Genomic DNA, 27,282 nt, shown 5'->3' on the forward strand with positions numbered 1-27,282 from the left:
GCATTTTGCATCAAGTGTAAACACTGGGTTGGTACTTCCACCTATGTCACGTGTGACCTTTCCAACATGTTTACGTAATGCGTTAAGTCAAGATAGTGCAAGACAAGCATTTGGGGTTAAAAAGTATATAAATGTGTTTTTTTTTTTTTTTAGAAAATGATGATCATTTCGCTAGATAAGACCCTTATTCTTTGGCTTGAATCGTGTAGAGCCCTTTGAAGCTGCATTGAAATTGCAGTTCGGACCTTCAACCCGTTGATCCCCACTGAAGTCCACTTTATGGAGAAAAATCCTGGAATATTTTCCTCAAAAGCCTTAAAGGAGTAGTTCACTTCCAGAAATTTATAGATAATTTACTCACCCGCCTTGTCATCCAAGATGGTCATGTCTCTCTTTCTTCAGTCATAAAGAAATTATGTTTTTTAAAGAAAACATTCAAGGATTGCTCTCCATATAGTGGTCTATGGTGCCCGAGAGTTTGAACTTCCAAAATGCAGTTTCAATGCAGCTTCAAAGGGCTCTAAATGATCCCAGCCGAGGAAGAAGGGTCTTATCTAGGGAAACAATCAGTTATTTTCTAAGAAAATGTATTATTTATATACTTTTTAACCTCAAAAGCTCGGTTAAAGAGAGTTAGGGTATGCTGAAAAACTCTTATCTCATTTTTCCTTCAACTTCAAAATCATCCTACATCACTGCAGAAGCACCGACCTAGTGTTTACAAAGTGAACATGCAAAGAAGATCGAACGGCCTATACAAAAAAGATAAAACAGCGATGTAGGATGATCTTGAGGTTGGAGAAGAAAATGAGATGAGAGTTTTTTTGACATACCCTAACTCTCTTGAACCAGAATGCACAGAGCACAAACAGAGCTAGACAAGACAAGCATTTGAGGTTAAAAAGTATATAAATTGTACATTTTTTAATAAAATAACCATTCATTTTGCTAGATAAGACCATTCTCCCTAGGCTGGGATCATTTAGAGCCCTTTGAAGCTGCATTTTGGAAGTTCAAACTCGTGGGCACCATAGAATACCACTACACGGAGAACATTCTTGAAATGTTTTTCTCAAAAAACATAATTTCTTTACGACTGAAGAAAGAAAGACATGAACATCTTGGATGACAAGGGGGTGAGTAAATGACCTGTAAATTTTTGTTCTGGAAGTGGACTTCTCCCTTAATTTCTTTTCGACTGAAGAATGATAGATTTGCACATTTTGGATGACATGGGGTTGAGTAAATTATCAGTAAATTTTCATTCTGGAAGTGAACTAATCCTTTAAGAAACAAACTCATCTACCTCTTGGATGGGATGAGGGTGAGTAAATTTGTAGCTAATTTTCATTTTTGGGTGAACTATTCCTTGAATACAACATAGCTGTTCAGTCCTGCAACCCCCCAAAAATTTGATCATTTTCAAGTCATGCGTTTAACCTCAAAAGTAAACTTTGAAACATTTTTAAAACACAAGAAATGTAATGTTCTACATAAGAACTACAACTACCACATAGATGAGAGTTTATATGCTGGACAAATCAGACAACAGTTTCTTATGTAGCAGCTTGTTCAAAACTTACATTTTAAAACCAAAAAACACTGTTCAAACTATGCCAATGTCTATAATAAGTTAAACATTTTATAAGGCGGAAGATTTAAATTTAGTCTCCATTTGGCATATCTTTATCTTTAGCATCCTTACATTTGTGAAAACAAAGGCATCAGAGCAAACTTTATCATTTCTGAGAATTTTGTCAAACAACCAATTTGTTTCAGTGTCAACTGTCTCTTAGTGAAATTTAGAGTTTCTCCCATGCATGTGATCATGCTAGTTTTGTCCGTTCTTTCTGTGTAGCTTGTTTTCTGTGAGCTTTCGTTTTGAGCTGCATGGAGGAGATGCTTTTTAGAGAATCTTTCTTCCCCACACTGATTTCCTCCGCTCCTGCTTTCCACTGCAACAACTGGCCATCCTCCCCGCCCGTCAGCAGAGACTGGCCGGTCGCATCCCACTGGAAGCATCTTACTGTAGCTGAATGACCTCCTTTGAGGGATTTAATGAACTTCAGACCACGCCCACTGCAGTCCAGGAGGTGGAGCTCTCCATGATTACTCCCTGCTACTAAAAGAATGTGCTCCTCGTCTGATAGCCATGTACCACCCACAAAGTACTCAAGCGAGGCTCCGTTGGGGAGCTGGACAAGTGTTCGAGCATCAGCCGAACTCAGAAGGGTCAAAGTGTCATCGCTGTCTGGGCGAGCCACATCCCACAGGTATAACCCTTCATCATGGGTCAGACAAAGCAGCTGGTCAAGATCTTTGCCTGGTAATATAAGAAATGAAATTACAGTTTAGGATTTTGGAGAGTACAAATATTGAATTTGAAATTCATATTTAGCAGGTTTTTTTACTTGGTAGTAATAAGATTTAAATAGTTGTACTATTTTAAATAGCCAGTATGAATATACAAATGTTTACAGCCTTTCGAAAACATTTTAACCAATTAATTGAAGTTAAGTGAATTTGTTAAGAATTGTAAATATCATTGTTTTTATCATGTTTATATTCATATATTTACATAAATTTATATTATTTATATAATTATTTTTACATTATTTATAGGGCTGGCAAACGATTAATCATGATTAATTGCATACAAAATAAAAGTTTGAGTTTGCCTAATATGTGTGTGTACTGTGTGTAATTATTGTTTATATATAAATACACACAAATTGATTATATATTTTAAAGAAGTATGTTATTTATGTACAAAATGTTTGTATTTATATATATAATGTAAATTCTATAAAAATTATAATAAATACATATACTTGTAAATATTTCTTTAATATGTACATGAATGTGTTTGTATTTACATATACATAATAATTACACACAGTACACACACATACATTAGGCAAACTCAAACTTTTTTTGTATGTGATTAATGCTGATTAATCATTTGCCAGCCCTAATTATTTATAAACCAATTTATATAATATTTGTGTGTCTGTGCATGTTTGAGTGTGTGTGTGTATATATATATATATATATATTTACATAAAAGTGAATTTTACAGCATACCAATTACTGTTTATCTTTAAATTTAATATTTTTAAAATGTTTTTCAGGCCTGCTCACCACAATTTAGCATCTAAGCATACCAATAAAAATATCCTATATAAATTTATTATTATTATTATATAAACATTTTCATGTTACAGAAATTAAAAAAATATATTAATAATATAATTAATAAGAAATATATAAAAAACACTATATAAATCTATTATTTATTATTATAAGAATTATTATTAATATTATATAAAACTTTTTAACGTCACATACAAATCCAAAAAAATCTTATGAAGCAATTTACAGGTCTGGTCAACAGCTAAGCATACTGAGGGAAAATGCTCTATATGAATAATATATTATTATTACTATTACTATTATTAACATGTAGGGAAAAAAACACTTAAGTGTTTTACAGGGCTGGTCATCACAATTTAACACCTAAGCATAGCAAGAAAAAATATATACTATATAAAATTATTATTAATATTATTATTATTATATTAAAATTTTCACGTCATACAAATAAAAATCTTAAGCATTTTACAGGTCTGGTCAACAACAACAAAAAAAAGTTCTTTATTATTATTTATTATTCTGTATTATTATTATTATTAAATTTGTGTTTTACAGGACTGGTCATTAAAATATAAAAATTCTGATATTTTCCATAACTGAGGGAACTTTGTCTTCTGTACATGATGACAAAAAATATTGCTCAAGTTTTGCTGACAAATACACTACCAGTCAAAAGTTTTTTTGTTTTTTTTTAAGATTTTTTTAAGATTTTTTTTTTTAAAGAAGTCTCTTCTGCTCAAAAAGCCTGCATTTATTTAGTCCAAAGTACAGCAAAAACAGTAAAACTGTGAAATATTTTTACTATTTAAAATAACTGTTTTCTATTTAAATATATTTAATTTTTTAAAGCTGAATTTTTAGCATTATTTCCCCAGTAACATGATCCTTCAGAAATCATTCTAATATTCTGATTTGCATTTCAAAAACATTTATTAATATTATTATGTTGAAAACAGCTGAGGTTTTGAAATATTTTCAGGTTTTCTTTGATGAGCAGAAAGTTCTTTTGTAACATTTATAATGTCTTTATAAATCATATAATAATAATAAATGTTTCTTGAACAGCAAATCAACCTATTAGAATGATTTCTAAAGGATTATGTGACACTGACGACTGGAGTAATGATGCTGAAAATTTAGCTTTGATCAGAAATAAATTCTATTTTAAAATATATTCAAATAAAAAGCAGTTATTTAAATAGTAAAAACATTTCACAATATTACTGCTGTACTACAAATAAATGCAGGCTTGGTGAGCAGAAGAGACTTCTCAAAAACTTTTGACTGGTAGTGCAGTTTGGATTGCTCAGCCAGGTGTGCTGTTACTACCTACCTGTCCAGCAGAGGGAGCTTGCAGAGGAATTGCAGTTACAGGTGGTAACAAGAGCATCATCCTCTCCACCCAGACTCAGATCAAACACATTCACAAGCCCATCTGTAGCTCCAGAAGCCAACCGGTCCGCCTGCCGTGGGTGGAACTTCACCGTAGTAATGTCATCACTATGTGACTCTGTGTAAACACCCAGCAGACTGCCTGTCTCACCTCTATCCTGAACCATACGGGCATCCCAGAACACCAAAAAACTGTCCTCCTCCACTTGCTCTGTACCTGCGCACAGCACACGATCACTACAGCTCACATCAAACGAGCAGTACAAATGCGTCGAATCGCTACGGAACACCTGGGTGGCATCAGAACCGGGTCGTCGGATGTCCCAGCACCGCAGTGACCCATCGGCGGAGCCGGTGAACAGCAGGTGAGGGGAGAGATGAGAGAAACGCACTCCACACACAGGAGCCGTGTGACCCTGGAACTCACCCACCAGGCGGAGCGTCTCTCTGTTGTGCAGGTGCACAGAGTAATTAGAGCAGCACACAGCAAGCACATCTGACCCACCGCTGCCACAGGACGCAAGAGAGAGGTCCAGAATATATGTGGCATCACTGGGCTGCAGCCTCCTGGCGATGGAGAGAGTCCTAAAGGTGTCCTCAAGAGTGTCCATGATCGTCACCCATTACCCTGGCACAAAAACACAACACAAATCAAGATATTTTTGATGAAATCCGAGAGCTTTCTGACCCTGCATAGACAGCAATGCAAATGACACACTAAAGGCCCAAAAAGGTTATGGGCATTGACATTGTTAAAATAGTCCACTTAATTTTATAAAGCTATGTAAATACTTTTTGTGCACAAAGAAAACAAAAATAATGACTTTATTCAACAATTTCTTCTCTTCCGTGTCAGTCTTCGACGTGCGTTTACAAGAGTACCATGGCGCATACGTGCTGTGGTACTCTCCTATAAAGTCGTTATTTTTGTTTTCTTTGCACACAAAAAGCATTCTCGCAGCTTTAAAAAATTAAGGTTCCCCACCGATGTCACATGGACTATTTTTAGTAACTAAGGCGAGACACTGCAGGTGAATAGAGTAAAAAATGAACTAATAGTTATCGCCTTACTTACCCAGTTGATTGATTACATTGATAATTGCAAACATTTTTTGTATTACACTAAAATTTTAGGTTTAAATATGAAAATGAGGCAGCATTTAATGAAATATGCACTAATTTGTATGAATTTCTAGTACACTGGATGAAGTCAGTTTCAAAATTTTTGTTTACTTTTTTTGTTTGTTGTTTAATGTTTTCACAGAGGGAATTTTGGCTATCTCATTTTGTCACGTTATTCAGAAAATACTTAGAACAGACAAAAAACAATCAATCAATCAATCAACCAATCTTTTATTACAGTTTTTTGGGGGAATAAATGTTGTATAAAATCAAGCAAATTATATGTGAACAAATCCCTCTGCAACAACCTTCAGGATATAGACAGGAATACAAATGTAAAGTTTGGTGTGTGTAAGTGGAGATTTATGGCTCAGTGAAGAAGAGAAACTCATTTTGAGAAAACAACCTCTATAAATATGTATTGTAATTGAAATCTATTGACACAAATAGATAAAGTGCTATAAAAGAAACACGTAATGGGGTATTTTGGGTGTTTTCTTTTCACCTGTCTGAAAAAACACTTTGTGAAAAACCAAAAAGCCCAAACTCTCAAACTTGACAGGTGCATGAAAAACCAGTGTTTTGCCTGCAGTGTCTCTCCTTAAAGACAGAATTTTAATTTTTGGGTGAACTATCCCTTTAAAGCAGATGTTCGAATTATTAGAATGAAACCATGGAAACCGAATAGACAATTAAAACTTGTGAACATTTTCTTATTCGATTTATTATTAATTACATTATATTTTTTCCTACTCACGAGTACTATACTGTTAGATGTTTAATGCTGTCAAACAATTAATCGTCATTAATTGCATCCAAAATAAAAGTTTTTGTTTACATAATATGTGTGTACTGTGTGTGTAAAATGTTGTTTACATATTAAACATATTTATATATAAATTATATGAATATAAATAAATGCATGCAAATACATGTAGGTATTTTCAAAACATATCCTGTATGTGTGTGTCTTTATATATACATAATAAATATAGTCAGTACACACACACATATATTATATAAACAAAAACTTTTATTTTGGATGCGATTAATCATGATTAGTCGTTTGACAGCACTAATTTATATAGATTGATATTATTTTAATTGTATCTTTTTATCCATTTTAATTACATGCATTATTTTAAAGGTTTAACTGTTTTTATTTATTTTTTGTTTTATTTTATTCGTTATACGTTTTTTTTTTTCTATAAACTTCTCCAGGGACGCCAGTTAAAAACCCCTGATCTTGATCAAGGACACAACTGTTTTAAACCAAAACCAAAGCCAAAATCAATTCCAAAAACCATATTAAATGATACAAATAAATAATCACAGATCACTAACCGATATGACTCAAACTAAGACAATTATTAGTCAACTATCTGGCAAGTGATGCAAAACTAATGTCAAAATCATGTCTATAATTTTTAACATTACAGCTGAAGAAATGAATTTGGCATATTATGTGTAAACAATGTTAACCTAACAAACAAATAGCTAATGGCAACAAAGAAAATTCTCACATTCTCACAGCCTAAAGTACTCAAACATTCTAATCATTAATACAGTTAGTACATCCACCTCTGTATTAATAAACATACACAAATTATTGCATAAAACACTCACATGTGATCGCATCTGACAGACATCACTGTGCCGCCTCCTTAGGTTGTCCCCGAAAACACAGTGACGCTAACATTAGTTCCGCAACGACCACATTTTACGATACACTTGCTTCATTTGTTATAAAACTAGAATGAACAGTAATGTATCAACAGTTATATTTTTGAAACACGACGACGAATACATAATTTATTCGTATTCATGTCTAACACAAGAAGAGGTAAGAAACAGAGACTACAGCGCTTTCCCGCCAGTAGATGGCAGTGTTTCTCTGTATTAAAAATGAGAAATCCTAAAACATGCACGCAAGGCATTTTTAACAATGGTTTATTAAATATTTCTATACATGCCAATGTTAAATTCGGTATGTACGTCTCTTACAAATAAACTGTATATGTGGTACTTTGTCAAACCCTTACAAAGAAGCTAGTACAGCTGTTAAATTCGTTTAGCTAGCCTGCTACTGTTTTCAAAAAACTGTTGGTGAAGGTAAAACGGGAAGAAATAACTGGGACATTTAGCTTATAATGAAGAGAGAAAGAGTATAATGTAACAAGGGTATCGTTGTGATGAGAATAGATGATGCTTTTTTCCTTTGTCCGCCTGTCGCCTTTGTTAAACTCCAAAAGGACGCAAACAGGAGTGAAACTTCATCTGAAACAACAATCAGTATGGTCATCAGATGAAGACGGGAAGTATTTTGCTGATTTGAGCAGTACAGAAGGCTCACGTTGACCTTTATGATCATATTTCCAAAAATCCTGTACTTTTTGTTCTCTTTTAACCTGTAGGTACTGCATGAAAAGTTCCCAGAGGAGCATATTAAATAGCAAGGAGACATAAAACTTGCTCCAGTTTATTGTTGAGTGTATTTGTGGCTGAGTGCATATGAGAAAGAGGTGTGTATACTAAAGTGTACAGTGTGTGCTGAGGAGGCATGCATACATACACAGACCTGTACCAGCAAGCATAGCAAAAACAACCGGTCGTTAACCCTGTAAAGCCTACTGTATTATATTTGATGCATGAAGTTCTAAAGCCTGTGCTGAAATCAACACCGTGCTGAAAAACCTGTTGTTCACAATCTACTACATGCCTTTTGTTGTCTGATTGAATGTTAACATGTTTAGTATGTGGTACATGTGTCTTTTTGTTGTGAAATCTTTAGTGATTTGTAAGTAAGCATAAGAATGACTTTTATAATATTAGTAATATTTTACTGGACTGAAGCAACTTAGGGTTACTTGATTATCCATACATAATGTGACCCTACCACCACAAAACCAGTCATAAGGGTCAGTTTTTAAAATTGAGATTTATACATTATCTGAAATGCACAGCTGAATAAATAAGCTTTCCATTGATGTATGGTTTATGATAGGACAATATTGGGCCAAGACAACTGTGAAAATCTGGAATCTGAGGGTGCAAAAAAAAAAAGGAGAAAACCGCCTCCAAATAAAGTTCTTAGCAATGCATATTACTAATCAAAAAGTTTGATGTATTTACAGTAGGAAATTTACAAAATATCTTCATGAAACATGATCTTTACTTAATATCCTAATGATTTTTGGCATGAAACAAATATTGATTATTTTAACCCATACAATGTATTGTTGGCTATTGCTACTACAAATATACCTGTGCTACTTAAGACTGGTTTTGTGATTCAGTTTTGCAATATTTCTAATTTACATTAAAAGCTCAGAATTTCATCTTTACCTTTTGGCCATATAAATAAAAACATCTGTACTCCATTTCATAGTTTTGCTTAGTTCGGGCCTCTGAATAAAACTTAAGTGTTTTTCCTCCTCAAATGTAATCATACTCTCACTATGCAAATCTGATGTATCAAATATGATATAACACAAAACGTACACATGCGATTAAAAAAATGGCATTCATTACATTTATAAAGCTTGAGTTTTCGGACTATTGTGTTATATGTCAGGCCTTACAGGGTTAAACCGTAGCCAGGTCTGAGGAAACTCGTGCGAGATACATGTGTTCAGTATTTTGAGTGAACACAAATAAGCTCTAGCTCGTTTTACTAATACTAATTACATCTTATGTGACTAATCGGTGGAAAAGAAAAGAGGGGTTTTTTTTGTAATCTGAACTGCCAGGGCAAATCTATCTGGCTAAACACGCTCACACATGTACATTAATATTTCAGACATTACAGAGAAATCATTGATCTCAGCAGGAACACTTAAACCTAAAGTGTAACAATATGCAATGACTGATTGCATGTGTGCTTGGCGTGGCAAAACCCAGTCTTACAATTCTTTTAATAAGATGCCATTTCTTCAAAAACAGACCAAAGTAATAGCCTTTTTGCTTTTTATTGAGCATAATATTCAAATGTAATGATGCAGGAAACAATAAAGATCATCAGATAACAATTTCTATGAAAAAAATTGAACAAAGCTTCTATAACAAGCCATTTTATTAACATAAGGGCACAGGTCTGCTTATAACACTGAATTCTTGGTCATTTGTGCTTTATGTTTTCAGCCCTGTGGGAGTGCGATCCTTCCGGTGTTGAGCGCTGTATGAAGGTCAGTATATTTTTCAGTTCAAAAGCTACATTTTTGTATTTTTAATTAGTTGCAGGTTTTACAATGAATCTACATTAAGCTCTTAACATCTTCAGAATGCCTCCAACAATATGTAGAGACGGCCAAGTCATCTGTATTTACAGATCATTAAAAAGAAAATCAAAAAGACCAAGATTATTATCACGCAGGAGAATCAGAGCTCCAAAAATAACATCATACAAACACATTATCCAAAGCTTCTGGGACACATTTGGTACAGAGAGTGAAAAATGACAAAGTAGCAAAACAACCAGACAATTCAGTGACTTTACAATGAAATAAACACCCAAAGCAATGGGAGGGTGTCTGTTCAAATGAAACAAATGTTAATTTACGGTAATATATTTATGAAATGGTTATGACAGCAAACTGAACACCAATGAATTATAACTGACACATTTAACATGCAACTTTTTTCTTTTGTTGAAAAACAAAAGATGTAGAGCTAATCACAGATGAACCCAATTTTATTTTAGTATTATTTATTACAGTATTTACAAATATTTCAATTTAGCTTTTATAATTTTGTTTTATTTGTTTTATAATTTCAGTTTTCAATGTAATTTTATGTGCTTTTGTCATTTAGCTTTTTTTTAAATTTCAGTTTTAGTAATTTAGTACTTTAATTTAAACATTTAATTTTTAGAAAACACTGGATGAAACGGAATAGACTGAGCAGCGATCATTCTGCTTTAGAATGTTCCACTTCAGTTCAATTTTTAACAAATGTTCTATTTGGATGAAAGAAAGAAGAATGAAAAAAGAAACAGATGGAAATAATTGTCTGTGCTTATCAAACATAACAGAGATTTACATAAAAGGCACTGTGTGGTATCCAAATCGGATCTGTTTACTCAGAAGAAGCTGTGTTATTTCCAGTAAAACCAGAGGAAACCAAATCAAAGGAAATAAAGCACTTTTAAATGAAAACTTCACCGCTGGACCAGTTTCTCAGGAGCTTAATCTAGGTCACAAGCAGGACCACACCAATTCTCCTGCCTTTTTCTGCATTCCGTGCTGATTCTAGGGAAATTGTGTTAATTTAGACATGGGAAAATAAAGCAAATTGACCTGAGACTACTAAATAGTTAAACAGTTATCAAATGATATTAAAATATTGGTATAAAAATATTAAATAAACATGAAAGGGCTATAGCATGTCTTAAAGGGATAGTTCATCCAAAAATGAAAATGCTGTCATTAATTACTCAAACCCGTATGACCAAATTAAAATATTTTTGATAAAATCCAAGAGCTTTCTGATCCTGCATAGACAGCAAGGTTCCTACCACGTTCAAGGTCCAAAAATGTACCAAAAACATAGCTAAAATCTCTCGGATTTCTTTAAAAATATATTCATTTCTGTTCCAAAGATGAACGAAGGGTGAACTAACCCTTTAAGCTTTTTTTAATGATTCAGCACAGGGCTGAAAAGTACATAATACATTTACAGCTACTAAAAGCACTTATATTTGGTCATAAACACATTATGGATTACTAGAACACAGGCCTGAGAGAAGAAAAGGAAAAAAAAAAACGTATATAATCTATCTTCCGACAAACACAATTATGGAACCACACAGTAAGGAACAAGCCCGACTGGTCCAGAAACTCAACCTCCAATCTTTGTTTCTTCCATTTAATCCCTGACCTTAAATCTACACAGATCTGTATTGTTCTAGGTGAGGGGTCAGAGGTCAGCGTTGCTCTGCACTGAGGATAAAAGCTGTTTTTCTCATCATCCAAAACAATCCTGTTTACAGAAGGAGTTGGAGAAGGAAACCACCTTCTCTTTCAACAAAAAAAGGAACTTACATGTGCACAAAGACACACAAGGCCACAGGAAGAGCAAAAATGCACGCACACAGCGGCAAGCAAGCCAGACCTATTATAAAATCATGGCAGCGACACGCACAACAGCAGGCAGCAGAGCAGTGCAATCTGGGAACAGTGCATTGAAATCAGTACCACAAATTCATCTCGACTATACATTAAACAACCTTGACTATTAGAAGGCAGAATTATTCAAAGGCTGAGTGGCAAACCTGACTGAAAAACACATCACTAAATGATAGTAGAGAAAACATTTATTTGTCTAGTGGCGCTTTATTTGCGATCAATAACGCCGCATGTATTTACAAACACAGTACCGTATTCTAAGCAGCAACTTACAGGGAATAAACGCAGACTGAGATTTAAGATCTAATAAAATTATGATTACGAGCCAGACTCCCTGACATGCATTTAATTTCACAACTGATCCAATATTAAGCAATATTCAGAAGATTCTGAGTGGTCAGTTCAACAGAAAGTGAAAAAAGTTAAAGGAGAAGTCCACTTCCAAAACAAAGATTCACATATAATTTACTCACCCCCTTGTCATCCAAGATGTTCGTGTCTTTCTTTCTTCAGTCATAAAGAAATTATGTTTTTTGAGGAAAACATTTCAGCATTTTTCTCCATATAATGGACTGATATGGTGCCCCAATTTTGAACTTCCAAAATGCAGTTTAAATGCAACTTCAAACAATCCCAGCCAAGAAAGAAGGGTCTTATCTAGCGTAATGATTGGTTTATTTTTTAAAATGAAAATAACCAATCGTTTTGCAAGATAAGGCCCGTCTTCCGTGGCTGCGATCGTTTACAACCGCATTTGGGGTCATTTGAAGCCGCATTTAAACTGCATTTTGGAAGTTCAAAATTGGGGCACCATATCAGTCCACTATATGAAGAAAAATGCTGAATGTTTTCCCTCAAAAAACATAATTTCTTTACATCTGAAGAAAGAAAGACATGAACATCTTGGATGACAAGGAGGTGGGTACATTATATGTGAATCTTTGTTTTGGAAGTGGACTTCTCCTTTAATTCTGTCAGCTTTTACTCATCCTCATGTAATTTTTAACATGTTAACCTTCTTTCTTTGTGGATGACAAGTTAGAAACATTCGAGCCCACTGACTTCCATTATTATTATAGACATTTCTCAAAATATTTTCTTGTCAAATATTGGACATGAGGGCGAGTAAACGACAGAACTGACGTTTTGTATGAACTATCCATTTAAGGCTTCAATTACAAAGGTCTTTGGAGAAATAGTCCAACCTGTTTTAGATCCAAAACTAAACTTTACACTAAAAATGATCACAAAGATCAACACTGCTCCCAAAGCTTGCGTTTTCTATTAACATTTGAGATTTCAAATTTAAATCTCGCAAACAAAGAAATATAAATGCTGGCATCAGTTCCAACAGATTCATCGCAGAGATTTTGCACACTATTTTTGCAAGAGAGATGTCAGTCAACTCTTGATGCAAGAGTTTGAGTCCTCCTACTGTGGCGTGAACAAAATATTAGACAAAAGTTTGAGAATTAGCAAAAATGCTGTATTGCTTGAGCTGTAGGGTACAAAAGTTTACAATAAGATTTTAGATCAGAATCGAATCTGATAGATATGCTACTGCACTATACATGCAATGCAAACTGCATAGAGAAGAGCAATAATCTCTGGATCAACACCAAACAGGTGTTTAGAATAGAAAATCTGCTAAAATGCTATAAATGATGGAAAACGCATTCTGGAAGGTGCAGCACAGTGTTGCATGATTGGCATTAGTTCAATCCAATCATTTCGTTTCGAAGGGAGTTGTCCTCTGCAGTCCAATTGGGCTCTAATTGGCCGAAAGAATAGGTGTTTCTTCCACCTAATCATAACAGGCCCACACGTGCAAACAGGAAAGGCACAAGGAAAAGCGCATTTAACCCCACGGTTCCGTAGACGATATAACGATACGGCAGCTCTACCTCCATGTGCTGCCTGGCCTTCCGAACGTCATTGCTGGGAATCCCAAGTAGCCTGCAGACGAGCGGGATGGTGAGAGCTTTCATAACAGCTCTGGTAGCTAGGAGAATGATGACACCAAGTACAAAGCGGAGTAGGCAGAGTCCGATCAGGGTGAGAGTGAAAGACGGGGGCTGAAGAGGGAACATTGATGCAGGGGGGTCTGGTAAAAGACCCAGGCGGTAGTTGACGTGGGACGCCAAGGCGATACCCGCCCCAGAGCCCAGGATTTGGGCGGTGTCGCCACGTGAGGTGCTCCAGGTGTCCAGGGTGAAGGAGAAGAGGCCTAGTCCTACGTGAAGCGAGATGATGAGGAGCGGGGCGTAGGGGTGTGTGCGGTTAAAGTTGTCAATGATGTCCAGAGCAGGACTGAAGACTGCAAGGATCAGCAAACTGTATAGAAAACCAGCAATGATGTCCTGAGGAGAGAGAAAAAAACAAATATATCAACAGTAAACAGGAATGAATAAAAAAAAAAAAAAAAAAAAAAAAAAAAAAAAAATGCATGCATCCAAAGACGTCATTAAAAAAAAAAAAAAAAAAAAAAAAACACACAAGCTGATTTACATTTGAAAAAAAGGCTTACGTAGAGACTGTACATATTTGAATATCACCTTATTTGACATGTAAATATGTACAGGAAGTATGACCTTAAAATACTAATGTCATTTTGAATACATCGTTACAAACAAGAACTGCAGGTGCAAAGGAAAAAAGAGGAACAATAAGGGAAATCTATACCTGTTCACACCGACACAAATGTTTGAAAGCAAAATTTCTTTTCAGACCAATGTGTAAAACTGCAGACAAGCTGAATGAAAGTGCAAAACCACTCTCTCAAAGTAGGTGGCACTTTTAGGCCATGTCTACACAAACAGGAGGATTTTCAAAATTGCAGCTTTTTTGTGGTTTGGTCGTTCATCCACATATAAATGTAGTATCAGGTCACTGAAACTGAACCTTTTTGAAAACTCCTGCCAGGGTGAATATTTTCAGAAACTTCTGAATTTTTTCTCATGGAATTGGGCTACTTTAACACTGTTGCCGTGGGTTGTTTTTGATGTCCGCGGGTTGAAGCGACCCCAATAATGTCATATTTAGCCCCTAAAAATACGAATTAACCAGGGGAACCCTGTCAAAACACGCTTCATAGCGTGTTTTCGGGTTTTCAACAAGTTTTTTTTAAATTGAAAGAGGAAAAACTCTAAAAATACCCATGTATGCATGTGACCAAAAGTGCAAATGTTAATGGTCTGCCAATGAGATAAAAAAAAAATAATAATTATTATATTTAAAAATATATTTTTTCAATATAAACCTTTTACTGATATGTGACTATTTCTCATGATTTGGCGGGTTAATGATGCGCATTTTTACGTGTGTAAAACAGTCGTTCTAAAAGTAAATTTGAACAAACCCACTGTATTTGCAAGTATGGCTAAATGTTTTTTGTGCAGCACATACTGTATTTAATTACAATGCCATAGGTTTGCTCAACCGGACTTGTTAAAAACTAGGGATGCACCAAATTTTCGACCGCCAAAAATTATCGGCCGCTCTGCTCAATATTCCGCTCTATGAATGTGCATTCTGCTCGTGTACTGCTACTCATGCCTACTGGAAAAACAGAGTCTGCTCAAATAACGCGCCTATAGGAAATTTTTATGTAGTATACTTGTTCCTGTTTGCAGTAGCGCTACTGTGCTATGCTGTAGTAGAGCTGTACTGGCCAACACTGGTAAAATGATCTTACCCTCTCACGTGTGTTGCCATAGTATTCATAAGCGGAAACCGAGGATAGCGCGGATATTGCATCATTGATAGGCGACAATGACCAGGGACGAGTCATTATTTAAAACTGGAATTTCTCTGGATTTAAAAATCCTTGAGAACTTTTGAGATAATGTAAGTACACTACTGCATGAAATATATAACACTGTGCAAGTGGTTTTTGGACATTTTATTATAAAAATCTTACATATTGTGCCTTTAAATTGGAAGAACAGCTGCTGTCTGCGTTTCTACCTTCAGTAGTGTTTATGTTCTGTTTGCGGATACTACCACAGACAACCTTTATAGAACATCCCATATAAACTGGGGGTTTAAGCAAACTGTGTGATATTCCAGTGGTTCTCAACTCCAGTCCTCGGGGCCCACTGCTCTGCACATTTTGTATGTCTCCCTTATTTAACACACCTGATTCAGATCATCAGCTCATTAGGAGAAAGATCCATGAACTGAACTGTGTGTCAGATTCAGAAACATACAAAATGTGCAGAGCAGTGGGCCCCGAGGACTGGAGTTGAGAACTACTGTGATATCCAGTACTAAGTGCTCATAAAGTGGTAATTGATTAAATATTATTCTTATGTGGTCTGCAAAAAATTTTAACAACGCAAGTCATCTTATCTGCCGCTCCTATTTATAGGAACAGATAACTTACACACGTCACAATGTTTGGAAAATTTAAAAAGATACAAAGACTTACATTAGAAAAAGGTAAAACTTGTCTAAGCAAATGACAATGGGCAAGAGGACACTACATTTTTGTCTTAAACACAGTTTATGTATGTATTCAACAAACAGCAAATCTGTGGGAGACGTCAAATGTCAGAATACTTCAGCATTTGGTGAGAGATTCCACAGAGACCACAAAACACACACACCTCTGTGTGAAACCTATTAGACGATAATATGTAGCGCTTTAGTGAACTAGCTGACTGTGTGTGGGAGAGGGAAATGAGCTGGTTAATTCAAAACGGTTTTCACGCTCATCATGGAAACTCTTCACTGATTTCAGACACAGATTAACTAGCAAATGTACTTTTACACTTTCCTTCAGTCACAGTCACACATACACACTTAACTCTAAGCCTACTCCTAACCCCCAGTCTTAAAATTGTCCTTACAGCATTTGCAGATTTTAAAACAGAAACCATTTAGTCTGCAGTTTTCACTGTGGACCAGTACAAGTATATTTGTCTCAATGTTTTCAAAGTAGGTTCAAAAGGACAGAAACCTTTCCTCATGAGACATGCCTCACCTCTTTCACTCATCTATCAGTCATTAACCATTATGGGATCATTTTCCACATCTGTTGTTGAACATGGGTTTACTGCTTTTGCATGTGCCTGCACTTGTTTTGACCGAATGATTGTGAGATAGAAAGATATCCTATCTGTCTTCAGTCTGTACTAGTGATTCTAACCTAATAAAGTGTGACAATCAGATCAAACGGTCTCCATCTGTAAACCACATTGTGTGCGCAAACACATCATGAAATTCAGAAAAAGCTAAAAATTACATTACAATAGGAGAAATTAATCAAAGCTAGTGTCACACTGGATCTTGAAACGGTCAATTTATACTAAAATAAACATATTAACTATGATTTTACAGGCAATGACATAATGAGTAATCATTTTAATAAGCCTGTATTGGTCATAACATTTCCCAAAGTGTGTCATCTGACTAGTTTCACAATCCCTTCTTGTCTTGTGAATATGAGAGTGTTAAGACAATCCCACAGTTGCCAAAGGAACAATCTCTAGGGCAACGGCCACTCATCACCCCAACAGGGCGAGCAGACGGATGAGGTCACCCTGAGGGTGACACTACTGCTTAAAGCAGACACGGAGCCGAACACCCAGATGAAACACTGAATTTTCAGGACTGAGGAAAAATCGTGTCATCCAGACAGACAGACACCTCAGCAACAGATGAAATAATTCTGTAAAATTACACAGTTTGTTACAGTAACGAGACAGCACCACTGGGATTTGCCATGTCTGTACACGTGCACATGCTTATAATGAATAGGGAATTTGGGGCAGCATCAGGCAACAGGAGATCCAAACAGATGGATGTAGTTAAAGCAGGCTGCTCACAGTCTATTTGAGTAGCCTCAGGTCACACAAACACACTTATTCAAGCCATATGTGTGATCTTCCTTTAAAAAGGAAAAACGTTCAGTAAAGACATATTAAATTGACCTGCATCCACACACAAATACACACTAATACTGGTAATTATCCAGCTTAGTAAAGAAACACCAAGGATTTTTTTCCTTCCAGTGTAACTGGCTTAAAATGAACACACACACACACACAGATAAACAAATAATAACAAATGCACACGCCCCACAAGGAACCTTATAACGTTTCCTGTTTTTTATGAAAACAGAAGTCTTCTTAAATATGATTGTTGATGAATATGTTACCAATAAGCTGACATCTATTTTCATGCTATAAGTGAACACTGATAAATGGCAGATATTAAAATTCTATTCTATTTTACCACAGTGTAAAAGGTAAAAAGGGTATTGTTTTAAAGGGGTCATCGGATGCTAAGTTCACTTTTACATGCTGTTTGAACATTAATGTGTGTTGGCAGTGTATGTACAAATCTACCCTATGATAAAAATCCATGCAGTGGTTTTTAATTAACCTGTAAAAATAATATGCCCTTTTTTGTTGCGTCACACCCACAGAGGCCGCTCCACCATAGTTGACTGACATGAGCGTCTTACCTCAGATCAGCTATAACAGTCCAACCTCCGTGTATTGATGCTGGAGCAGGGATGTAAGTTAGACAAGAATATCTCCGATTGAGTGATTAAGGTGTTGTGTTGCTGTATGTAATAATGAACATAGTGGTAATCATTTACTCCTGACATCTGAGCTGCTGAAGATGCAGTGGATTACGTTTGTTTGTAAAGGGAATGCACCTCCCGAACTACATATAACCGTCTATTATAGACTTTTCATTAAGACCCTAAAGAATCATATCAACTTGTGGAAAATGGGCAACCTATTACTCCTTTAAGGCTAACACATTCATACTTAAAAACAAAAAAACTTCAATTTTGATTTTATGGGGATTTTAAAAATACTTTTAACCCCACTATTAAATTATTAGTGTTTTAAAGATGAACATCATGTGAACGTTAGAGAACAGCAGAAACAGCATGCAACATTAAATAAAACAATATTTAATATTGACACAGTACAAATTTATCTTGCATTCCTAAAAATGACATCTTTTAATAATTTATTAGTAAAGGAGACACTGGATGCTCAAGTCGGTATGATTTTTTAGGGACTTCATGAAATGTCTGCAACATACTTGGTTAAAATTTCTCAATGATCGCGTAAATCAACACCCTTTTTACCTAGTCAAACACAGTTCTGCTCACAGTGACCCATGTCAGTGCATGTCTTTTAAATGATAATGAGCTACTGCTCACCCCACCCCTCTCTTCCGTTTTTTTTTTTTTTTTCTTTTTTGAAAACGGCAGACAGCATACAACTGGCTGAGGGCGGAAATATGCTAATTCAGGACAGTCCGTCAACGTTTGTAGGCGGAGCCTGAGCAGTATGATGTCATACTGCTCAGAAAATCAAAGCAGCTTGATAATTGAGACTGTTTAGGTTTTGTGGGAATAAGAAAAATGAGTGAATGGATTTTTATCATAGCAGTGTGTGGACACAACCACTCTACAAAGACACATTTATATGTAAACACCATGTAAAAGTAAATTTTGCATCCAATGTCTCTTTAAATAAAAAACGTTTTACATTTCAGTTTTATTTTAATTTGTCTTACCAGTATAGAGTGCATCCCCATGTATATGCGGCTCAAACACACCAGGACACACCAGCTGATAATCAGAGAGAGACCCAGCAGCACAGGATACTGTGAAAACAAACACACACACTGTTTAGAACATGAGTCAGGTGTTGAGATGAAACTCAGTCGTAGCATAAATATTAACCATTGGTCACCTGTGTGCTTTTATAATAGTGCTTTCTGATTATGTGTAAAATGAATTCAGTGTGTAACATTGTTCACATTTTATCTACAACACAAACTGTACAGTCATAACCTAATGTGAATTTTGAAACTGCTTTAGTTAAAAACTGAACAAGTCAGTCCATCAATGTGCATGAATTACCAGCAAAGGATTATATAGGACAGATTTGCTTTTTATCTTTTTGCACACACACACACACACACACACACACACACACACACACACGACTGCAGCAGATGGTAGAGGAGGAACAGGCTGTGTGAGAAAACATACAATGTCATCTTTCATAAGAAGCCAGAGGATACATTATCTGTCTTACTCTCTGTCATTTCCGTGAGTTGTAGTACTACAGAGTAAGCCAGATGTGTTGAAAGTACTCCGTAACACAATATAACAGCTTATGCACAGATGGTGTTCTAAAAAAAACACAAGCAAGCACACATGCAGAGTAGACGTGTGCAGAGACACACACACGCACACACCCAGTGTCCTCATGTTTGGCCCTGGGCCCAGTGTCACAGTGACACCACAGCTAATGCTAACCAGCTTTCATGAAGCAGAAGGGTATCTGTTCTGGGTGTGTGTCCATATGTCTCAAGTGTCCATGGTAGTATCTATGAGCGATACCATTCTCACCATTGCCACTTGCATAATACATTTGTCCACAGATGGACCCCTCCTGTGGTACAACGGCCGTTCAACCAACAAACACTGAAGTTGATCCCTCAGCACACCATAAAACAACCACTTAACTACAATTACCGTCCCACAAAGCAAAAGATGGTCAGGCAGATAAAAAGAGAGAACCATAGCCAAAAGGAAACTTTAAAAAGAGCTGCCACACTTTTAACTGACTATACTGGTTAACAAATAAAACATTTAATCATAAACACTCTCTGTATTTTATCAGATATAATGTAGCTGGATGTCTACAATAAAAAAAACCTTTGCAGTACTAAATATTGTCCAATTATCAGTTTTACAATGTTTTACAATTTTAGATGAGATTCTGTGGCCACAAAATAACTTAATGATACATTTTTTTAAACAGAATGTTCATTTGAACTAGAACACTTTTGTAACACTACAGATGTCTTTAATGTCACTATTAATCAGTTTAACACATAATTGATAAATAAAAGTATTAATTAAAAAATAAAATTGAAAGGTTGTGCAAGTATGCAAGTTTATGCAGTATGCAAGGTCTGAGTTTCACTTGTTCATGTGTTCTCAGGTCATTTTTAAAACATTAATTTGTATCAGATTGTTGAAACTTGCATGAAGCAACACATTTGTAGTCATTGTTCAATCGGGGTAAGCCACCTGTCTGTGTCTTTGGCGGCCCACATCCTTCTCAGACAGCTTACTGCAGAGTTTAAACACTCTAGCAGGGATTTATATGCATTAACGTCCATGTTTAAACATGTACAGCGGTGGATTTACAGTGAAACACCAGCTGCCAGGAAAATGACACAGCAAATAAATTCGGTGTGTGCTTTAACTCAGGGATTTCCATCCAGTGCGGTATAATAAAAGGGAACAGGACATTTCCCTCAGTGCTGTTCCCTTCAGCTCAGTGAAACTGGAAAAAAAACTTTTTCAAAACGTTTAACCTCCAACTTCTGCTTTGGCTTGCAAAAGACATCCCCTGAATGAAGGAGAAAAGGAGAACTCAAACAAACAGTTAAATGTGTCTGCTACGTGGAAATCTCTTCTTTGGCAGGAGTGGTTACACCATTTTAAAAGACTCCAGAGACAGTTTTGATCTCTTTAGGGGCAGATGTGTGTTTTTCAGGGCCGATGCTGATTATTACACATCAAGTAGACCAATAAACAATATTTTGAACCGACAAACACTGCCAATTAAACATTTGGGATCAGTACGATTTTTAATGTTTTTTTAAAGAAGTCTCTTATGCTCATCAAAGTTCCATTTATTTGATAAAAAAAAGGTAATATTATGAAATATTTTTGCAATTTAAAATAACAGTTTTCTATTTTAATATACTTTAAAATATAATTTATTCCTGTGATGCAAAGCTGAATTTTCATTAGCCATTACTCCAGTCCTCAGTGTCACATGATCTTTCAGAAATCATTCTAATGTGCTGATTTATTACTTTTATTATCAGTGTTGGAACCTGTGATACTTTTTTTCAGGATGATTCTTTGATGAATAAAAAGTTAAAAAGAACAGCATTTATTTAAAATAGAAATATTTTCTAAAAATATAAGTCTTTACTATTAGTTTTCATCAATTTAACACATCCTTGCTGAAAAGTATTATTTTCTTTCAAAAATGTACCAACCTCAAACTTTAAATGGTAGTGTATATTGTTACAAAAGATTTCTATTTTAAATAAATGCTGTTCTTTTGAACATTTTATTCATTAAAGAATCCTGAAAAAAGTATCATAGGTCCAAAAATATATATATATATATTGAGAAGCACAACTGTTTCCAACATTGATAATAAATCTGCATATTAGAATAATTTTTGAAGGATCATATGACACTGAAGACTGGAATAATAATGTCTATTCCTATAAATAAGGCTTATTTGTAGGAATAGACAACAATACATTGTACAGGTCAATGCTACTTATGACTGGTTTTGTGGTACAGGGTCACAAATAAGAGATCAAATCACACGACAAAGCATTTCACTGCAATTGCATAAAATGAATGACTTTAACATTGAATTTACATTTCAAAGTAACCCGAATTAACTCTAAAACTATGGAGGAGAAACCGTATGTCTGACTAGATGGTCTCTGACAGCAGAACAAATGAGCCCACTGCAGCACACACCTCTATGGGGTCATGCAGTGTAACTGCAGGATAAACACTGAGTCATGTGATTCAGATGAACATCAGAAACACAACCATTAAAAAAACCAAAGATTCAAACATAGAGAGAGTTGGACCACGCTTGGTTATCCAGACCGCACCTCATGCCCTGAGACCACATGACACAGACGCTGGACCACATGCTGAACCAACTCACAGAGATCTTTCCCTCCCTTTCATCTGAGCCTTAGCTAACCTCATATGCTGAACATCTGCCTCTGATTAAAGACTACGTGTGTGTGTGTGAGAGCTCTCTGCAGCTGTGTATGGCTGGTGTGTGTGAGAGAGAAGGCTAGAGCTTTGATGGCTTAGATTGTATGTGTAAACAAAGTATTTTGCATTATTAATGCGCCTCTAATCTCCATGACAACATTATGAGGGAGTCTGTGAATGCACAGTGAGTGTCAGCCATGCAGCAAAAGACTTTATTTTATTTTACATGTGCATGGGATGTTTGTGTATTCATATTACTGCATGCACTCTACGTCACAAATAAATATGAGATCTTCTGAAAAAAAAACAAAAAAAAAAACATCTTCATCCACCTTATTTTTTCCGCAAGAGTGGGCATGGCCATTTGTAAATTGTATTGGTCTTGTTTTGCCACTTGATATTGCAAATAGGTGTGTCTTACCATATTATTTGAATGTAGCATCTTATTTATGAACATACTGGTTTGTAGTGCAATCAGTTTTACTGTTTCCTGCATGTTGTTATTCTTCTCATTATTTACCCAGAGCGGCTAATGAACCGGAAATCTCGCCCATAGGCTTACTGCTGTGTTGAATTATAAGGTGGATAAAAGTGGAACTTTAGCACCACATAATTACAAAAATAATCTTTAAAAAATGCAGAAACATCCAGAAATAAATCTCCAACATCACCCAACAGTCTCAATGTATTCCCAATATCACTCCTTATAATACTACAATAATGATATAATAGATTGGATGTATCTCCTGTGTGAATCTTATAAAACTGCACTTGAAAAAAAAAAGCAAGAGCAGAGTGAAATATGAAAGACACTAGAGACATGAAGCATAGGTAAAGCGAAAGAGATAAGAAGAGGGGGAGAAAGCATGCTTATCAGTAAACCAGCAGAAGGTCTGCTGATGACTGACAGCGACGACACGACTAAGTGGGCCAAAATCAATCTCAGCACTCTCAGATAAGACTAAACTAAACAACGCTCCCTCCAACATTCAAAGCCACTAGTCTCTGAAACCCACAGCAAAGACTGGAATCCACTGAAAGGCTCTCCACATAACCAGAGAATACATCTACCCAAATGAAAATTCATGATTTGCTCAAGTAATTTATAGCAGTATGTCCACGCAGCTGCTCTTTTCCGTGCAATAAAAGTGAATGGTAATTTAAAGAATTTAAAGGCTTACAGATTTCAGTCTGTTCCTCACACAAAGCTGTTGAATATGTTTGAACAGACAGAGTACTGATGCTTTTTTAATCAATTTTGGAGCTTTCTCCTTAAGTGTCCCATGAAAGAAAGAAAGACAACTTCACTTATAGGAAAACTGTGCCTTTAAGAGATCTGTAAAAATGTCTCACAAAATAATTAGAACACATACTGTACCATATAAACACATCAGCTTATTTTATCATGTAACTCACACTTAGCAGAGTCACAGAAACTCCCAAACCATCTCCTGTTAACAATCCAATTCAATCCTCTTAAATACAGTTTGTGATTATTATACGAGAATGTAGCCTAGTTCTATCTGCTATGAGTTACGTAATCTAAGAATAAAGGTTATACACATGTGAGCATTTTCAGGGATCAAACCAGTCCATTTTGTGTGTGTATTCTAAAGGTCATTCTGGCGACATTTCTCAAGAACCGTCTCATTAGATAGTTAAAGGGTCAGTGCACTAACAATAGGATCACGTGGTTATATCACAATGTTACCTTAATGACACTAACCTCCTGATTTAGCATTATAAAATCAGGAGAGGCACATTTCTAGCCCCAAAGTAAATAGCAATGAAGAACAAGTGGCACATATATTATATTACATTGTAATCTAGGTATTATCAGGTCATGATAAGATGCGAATGAAGTCATATTACTCTTTATTATACTTACTGAACTTACCAGTGGCAATAAATCCTCTTTAACTTAGATGCAGCAAGTCATAACAAAGAATGATACATTTCTAACACCTTTTTGTACCCTCCGGGTTATCTTGTTCTACATGTTTCACATTGTTCATTTATTACCCTGGATGGAAATTTACACTGTATGCCTTTGCAGCCTGCATTTTAGGGTTAACTTCATAACCTAAGGTGGTTATGCTGACCAAGTAAAAGTGTGAATACACAGCTTAGCACAGGGTTAACAGTGGCCTTTAAATGGGGATAAAGATGATTACGCAGGATTAAGCACAGAATGAAAATCTCTGCATTTAATTCATTACTCAGTAAGTGCACAGAATATAGGCCATTGTTTTGAGATATTTTAACACCCACACAGTAAAGGATTTGAACAGATGAATGGCTTTCAGAGCCAGATCTTAAAAATCCACCTAAATAGGTGCCTGTGCATACTAGTTCACCTGTCTATCTGAAAATGTCCTCACAAATATAGCAAAACCTCTTCAACTGGTGAGGATGGTGTTGCTTACTAACAAAAAGAGAAATAAATAGACCCAAAAGTATATGGACACTTAAAGTTGACATGAAGTGGAATTTTTCCATCCCTAATGTAACATATTTCTGCATGAAACAGCCTCTCGAATTAAAAAAGTAGTGTGGGACTTCATTTCATCCATCGGGAATTGATTGGTAGTTGGCTAATTGCTGCTATTTTTCATGTAGGTGACAGGTTGCTGGAGACAAGGGATTAAAAAAAATTGTAAACTGTTTTTTTTTTTTAATTGGACAAGCTTACTGCCTGGCCACACGTTTTTGTGAGATGTCATTGTGAGAGAGAGGACTTTAATGTTTTTGATTAAAAATTATGAGTCAAATGCATAAAATAGTGATGTGCACAGGTAAATCATTTATAATAAATGCTACAGTATACCAAAATAAGATCTATCCATTTTATATTACTTAAAAATGTATATGAATGTCAATTTATTATTAAACAAAATATACAAATGATGCTAGAGTTTTTCATCAGAACTAACTTTACTTTAACTATTTTGCAATAACTCCAATCCAACAATCAAAGTGACTTTTAGTGTATAAAACTGTGCTTGTCTTTAAAAATAAAAAAGCTTTTTTATTATCTAATGCAATAAAACTTGTACATTAAGTGTGACTTACACTACCAGTCAAAAAGTGTTTGTACAGTAAGATTTTTCTGTTTTTTAAAAGTCTCTTCTGCTCACAAAGCCTGCATTTATTTGATACAAAGTGCAGCGAAAACAATACAATTTTGAAATATTTTTATTATTTAGAATAACTGCTTTCTATTTGAATATATTTTAAGATGTAATTTATTCCTGTGATCAAAGCTAAATTTTCAGCATTATAAGTCCAGACTTCAGTGTCACATGATCCTTCAGAAATCATTTTTACTATTATGATCAGCAACATTTAAAACAGTTGAGTACATTTTTCAGGATTTTTTGATTATTTGAAAGATCCAATGATCAGCATTTATCTAAAATAAAAAGCTTTTGTAACATTATACACTATAATAGCATTCAAAAGGCTTGGAGTCAGCAGCAACAAATCAGAATATTAGAATGACTTCTGAAGGATCATGTGACTGGTGTAATGATGCTGAAAATTCAGCGTCCAAATATTTCTGGGGACACTGTACAGGTTTGTTGTAAAGTCAGTCAACACCCACACATCTAAATGTCATCCATACATTGAATGGTGTGAAGTTCTCACCTCCCATCTACCGTAGGTCATCAGGAACAGGGACAAAGGTATGGCGGTCCCGGACATGGCATGAGTGGAGGGCATGCTGTACTCCGAGTTGTAGAACATCTCCACCTTGACCACCGGGGGCGAGGCAGGTCTCGGCCACCGGATCAGATCTTTCGTGCACTGGCCGAGGTACATGACCCACACCCAAACCACGACTAGCCGGCGGCTCACATACGCGTCCACGTTCCACATGAAGAACGGGAAGAATGAGATATAAAACAACTCGTTCCCAAGCTCGGTACCAAGCGTGAACAGGTAGTAAAGAAACTTATTCTCGATGATGAACTCCTGCCCGACGTCTCCGGTGAGAGAGTTCCTGCGCAACGGCTTCACCGCGGATCCTTGAGCCTCGACCCCGTTTTTATTTCCGTTGACACTTTCCCCCGCAGCCCCGTTCGCCACGCCGTTATTGCGTTTCTCCCCGTCGCTCTCTGCTCCTGCTGTTTTACGGCGGGTGGCATCCCCGCCTCCGTTCTGAACATCCCCGTGGCGAGCGCTTGGTACCCCGTTACTGAATCTGTCACGCAGCTCGGTCCCGCGCACCCCGCACAACCGTTGGAAACGCGCGACGTGTTGAGGGTCTTGCAAATAGTCCATAAGCCGCACGAATCCCGCTTTTAACCCCCCTGCCATGTCCAACAACAAACTGCGCAAGTTATACCCACCCGGTAACACCGGGAGAAGCTGGAGCTACTGAGAATGACCAGTGCTGTTGGTTATTAAACCATTTCCTCCATTACTGTGCTTATAATAACAAAACGCCCAGTCTAACCAAGACAAATAGACTTATAACAACTGGTAAGGTTATTGCTGAACATATGAAAAAAAAATTAACTAAAAAAAAACGACTTGCATTGGTTTACAAACCGACCCCCACGCCGTATCCGGTTACTGACAGATCCGTGCGACCACGAGTGGGTAGAACGAAATTAAGCGAGACTCAAAATAGGCGGGGCTTAGCAGCCCGGACATTGTCTGTGATTGGTCAGG

The 27,282-nt window shown here is 36.0% G+C and overlaps 2 protein-coding genes across 3 annotated transcripts; both read right to left on the minus strand.

The window, feature by feature from the left end:
• Positions 1-451: 451 nt before the first annotated feature.
• Positions 452-7,418, minus strand: wdr89 (WD repeat domain 89). 2 transcript variants are annotated; one of them, XM_051125183.1, is made up of 4 exons: positions 7,294-7,418; positions 4,973-5,173; positions 4,487-4,762; positions 452-2,323 (listed from the first exon to the last, which is right to left on the minus strand). In XM_051125183.1, exons 2-4 carry the CDS (start codon positions 5,154-5,156, stop codon positions 1,827-1,829), a joined length of 957 nt encoding a protein of 318 aa, XP_050981140.1. In that variant the 5' UTR covers positions 5,157-5,173; positions 7,294-7,418; the 3' UTR covers positions 452-1,826. The 2 variants fall into 2 exon arrangements, with proteins under 2 accessions (XP_050981140.1, XP_050981139.1); XM_051125182.1 differs by having other exon boundaries at positions 4,487-5,173.
• A 2,198-nt stretch (positions 7,419-9,616) lies between these two features.
• On the minus strand, positions 9,617-27,201 carry sgpp1b (sphingosine-1-phosphate phosphatase 1b). Its single transcript, XM_051126247.1, has 3 exons — positions 26,254-27,201; positions 19,335-19,424; positions 9,617-14,149 (listed from the first exon to the last, which is right to left on the minus strand). The coding sequence occupies exons 1-3, from the start codon at positions 26,923-26,925 to the stop codon at positions 13,598-13,600; spliced, it is 1,314 nt and encodes a 437-aa protein (XP_050982204.1). The 5' UTR covers positions 26,926-27,201; the 3' UTR covers positions 9,617-13,597.
• Between the last annotated feature and the right edge of the window lie 81 nt (positions 27,202-27,282).

This window comes from Labeo rohita, chromosome 13 (genome assembly GCF_022985175.1).
Source record: "Labeo rohita strain BAU-BD-2019 chromosome 13, IGBB_LRoh.1.0, whole genome shotgun sequence".
NCBI classification, from domain to species: Eukaryota; Metazoa; Chordata; class Actinopteri; order Cypriniformes; family Cyprinidae; genus Labeo; species Labeo rohita.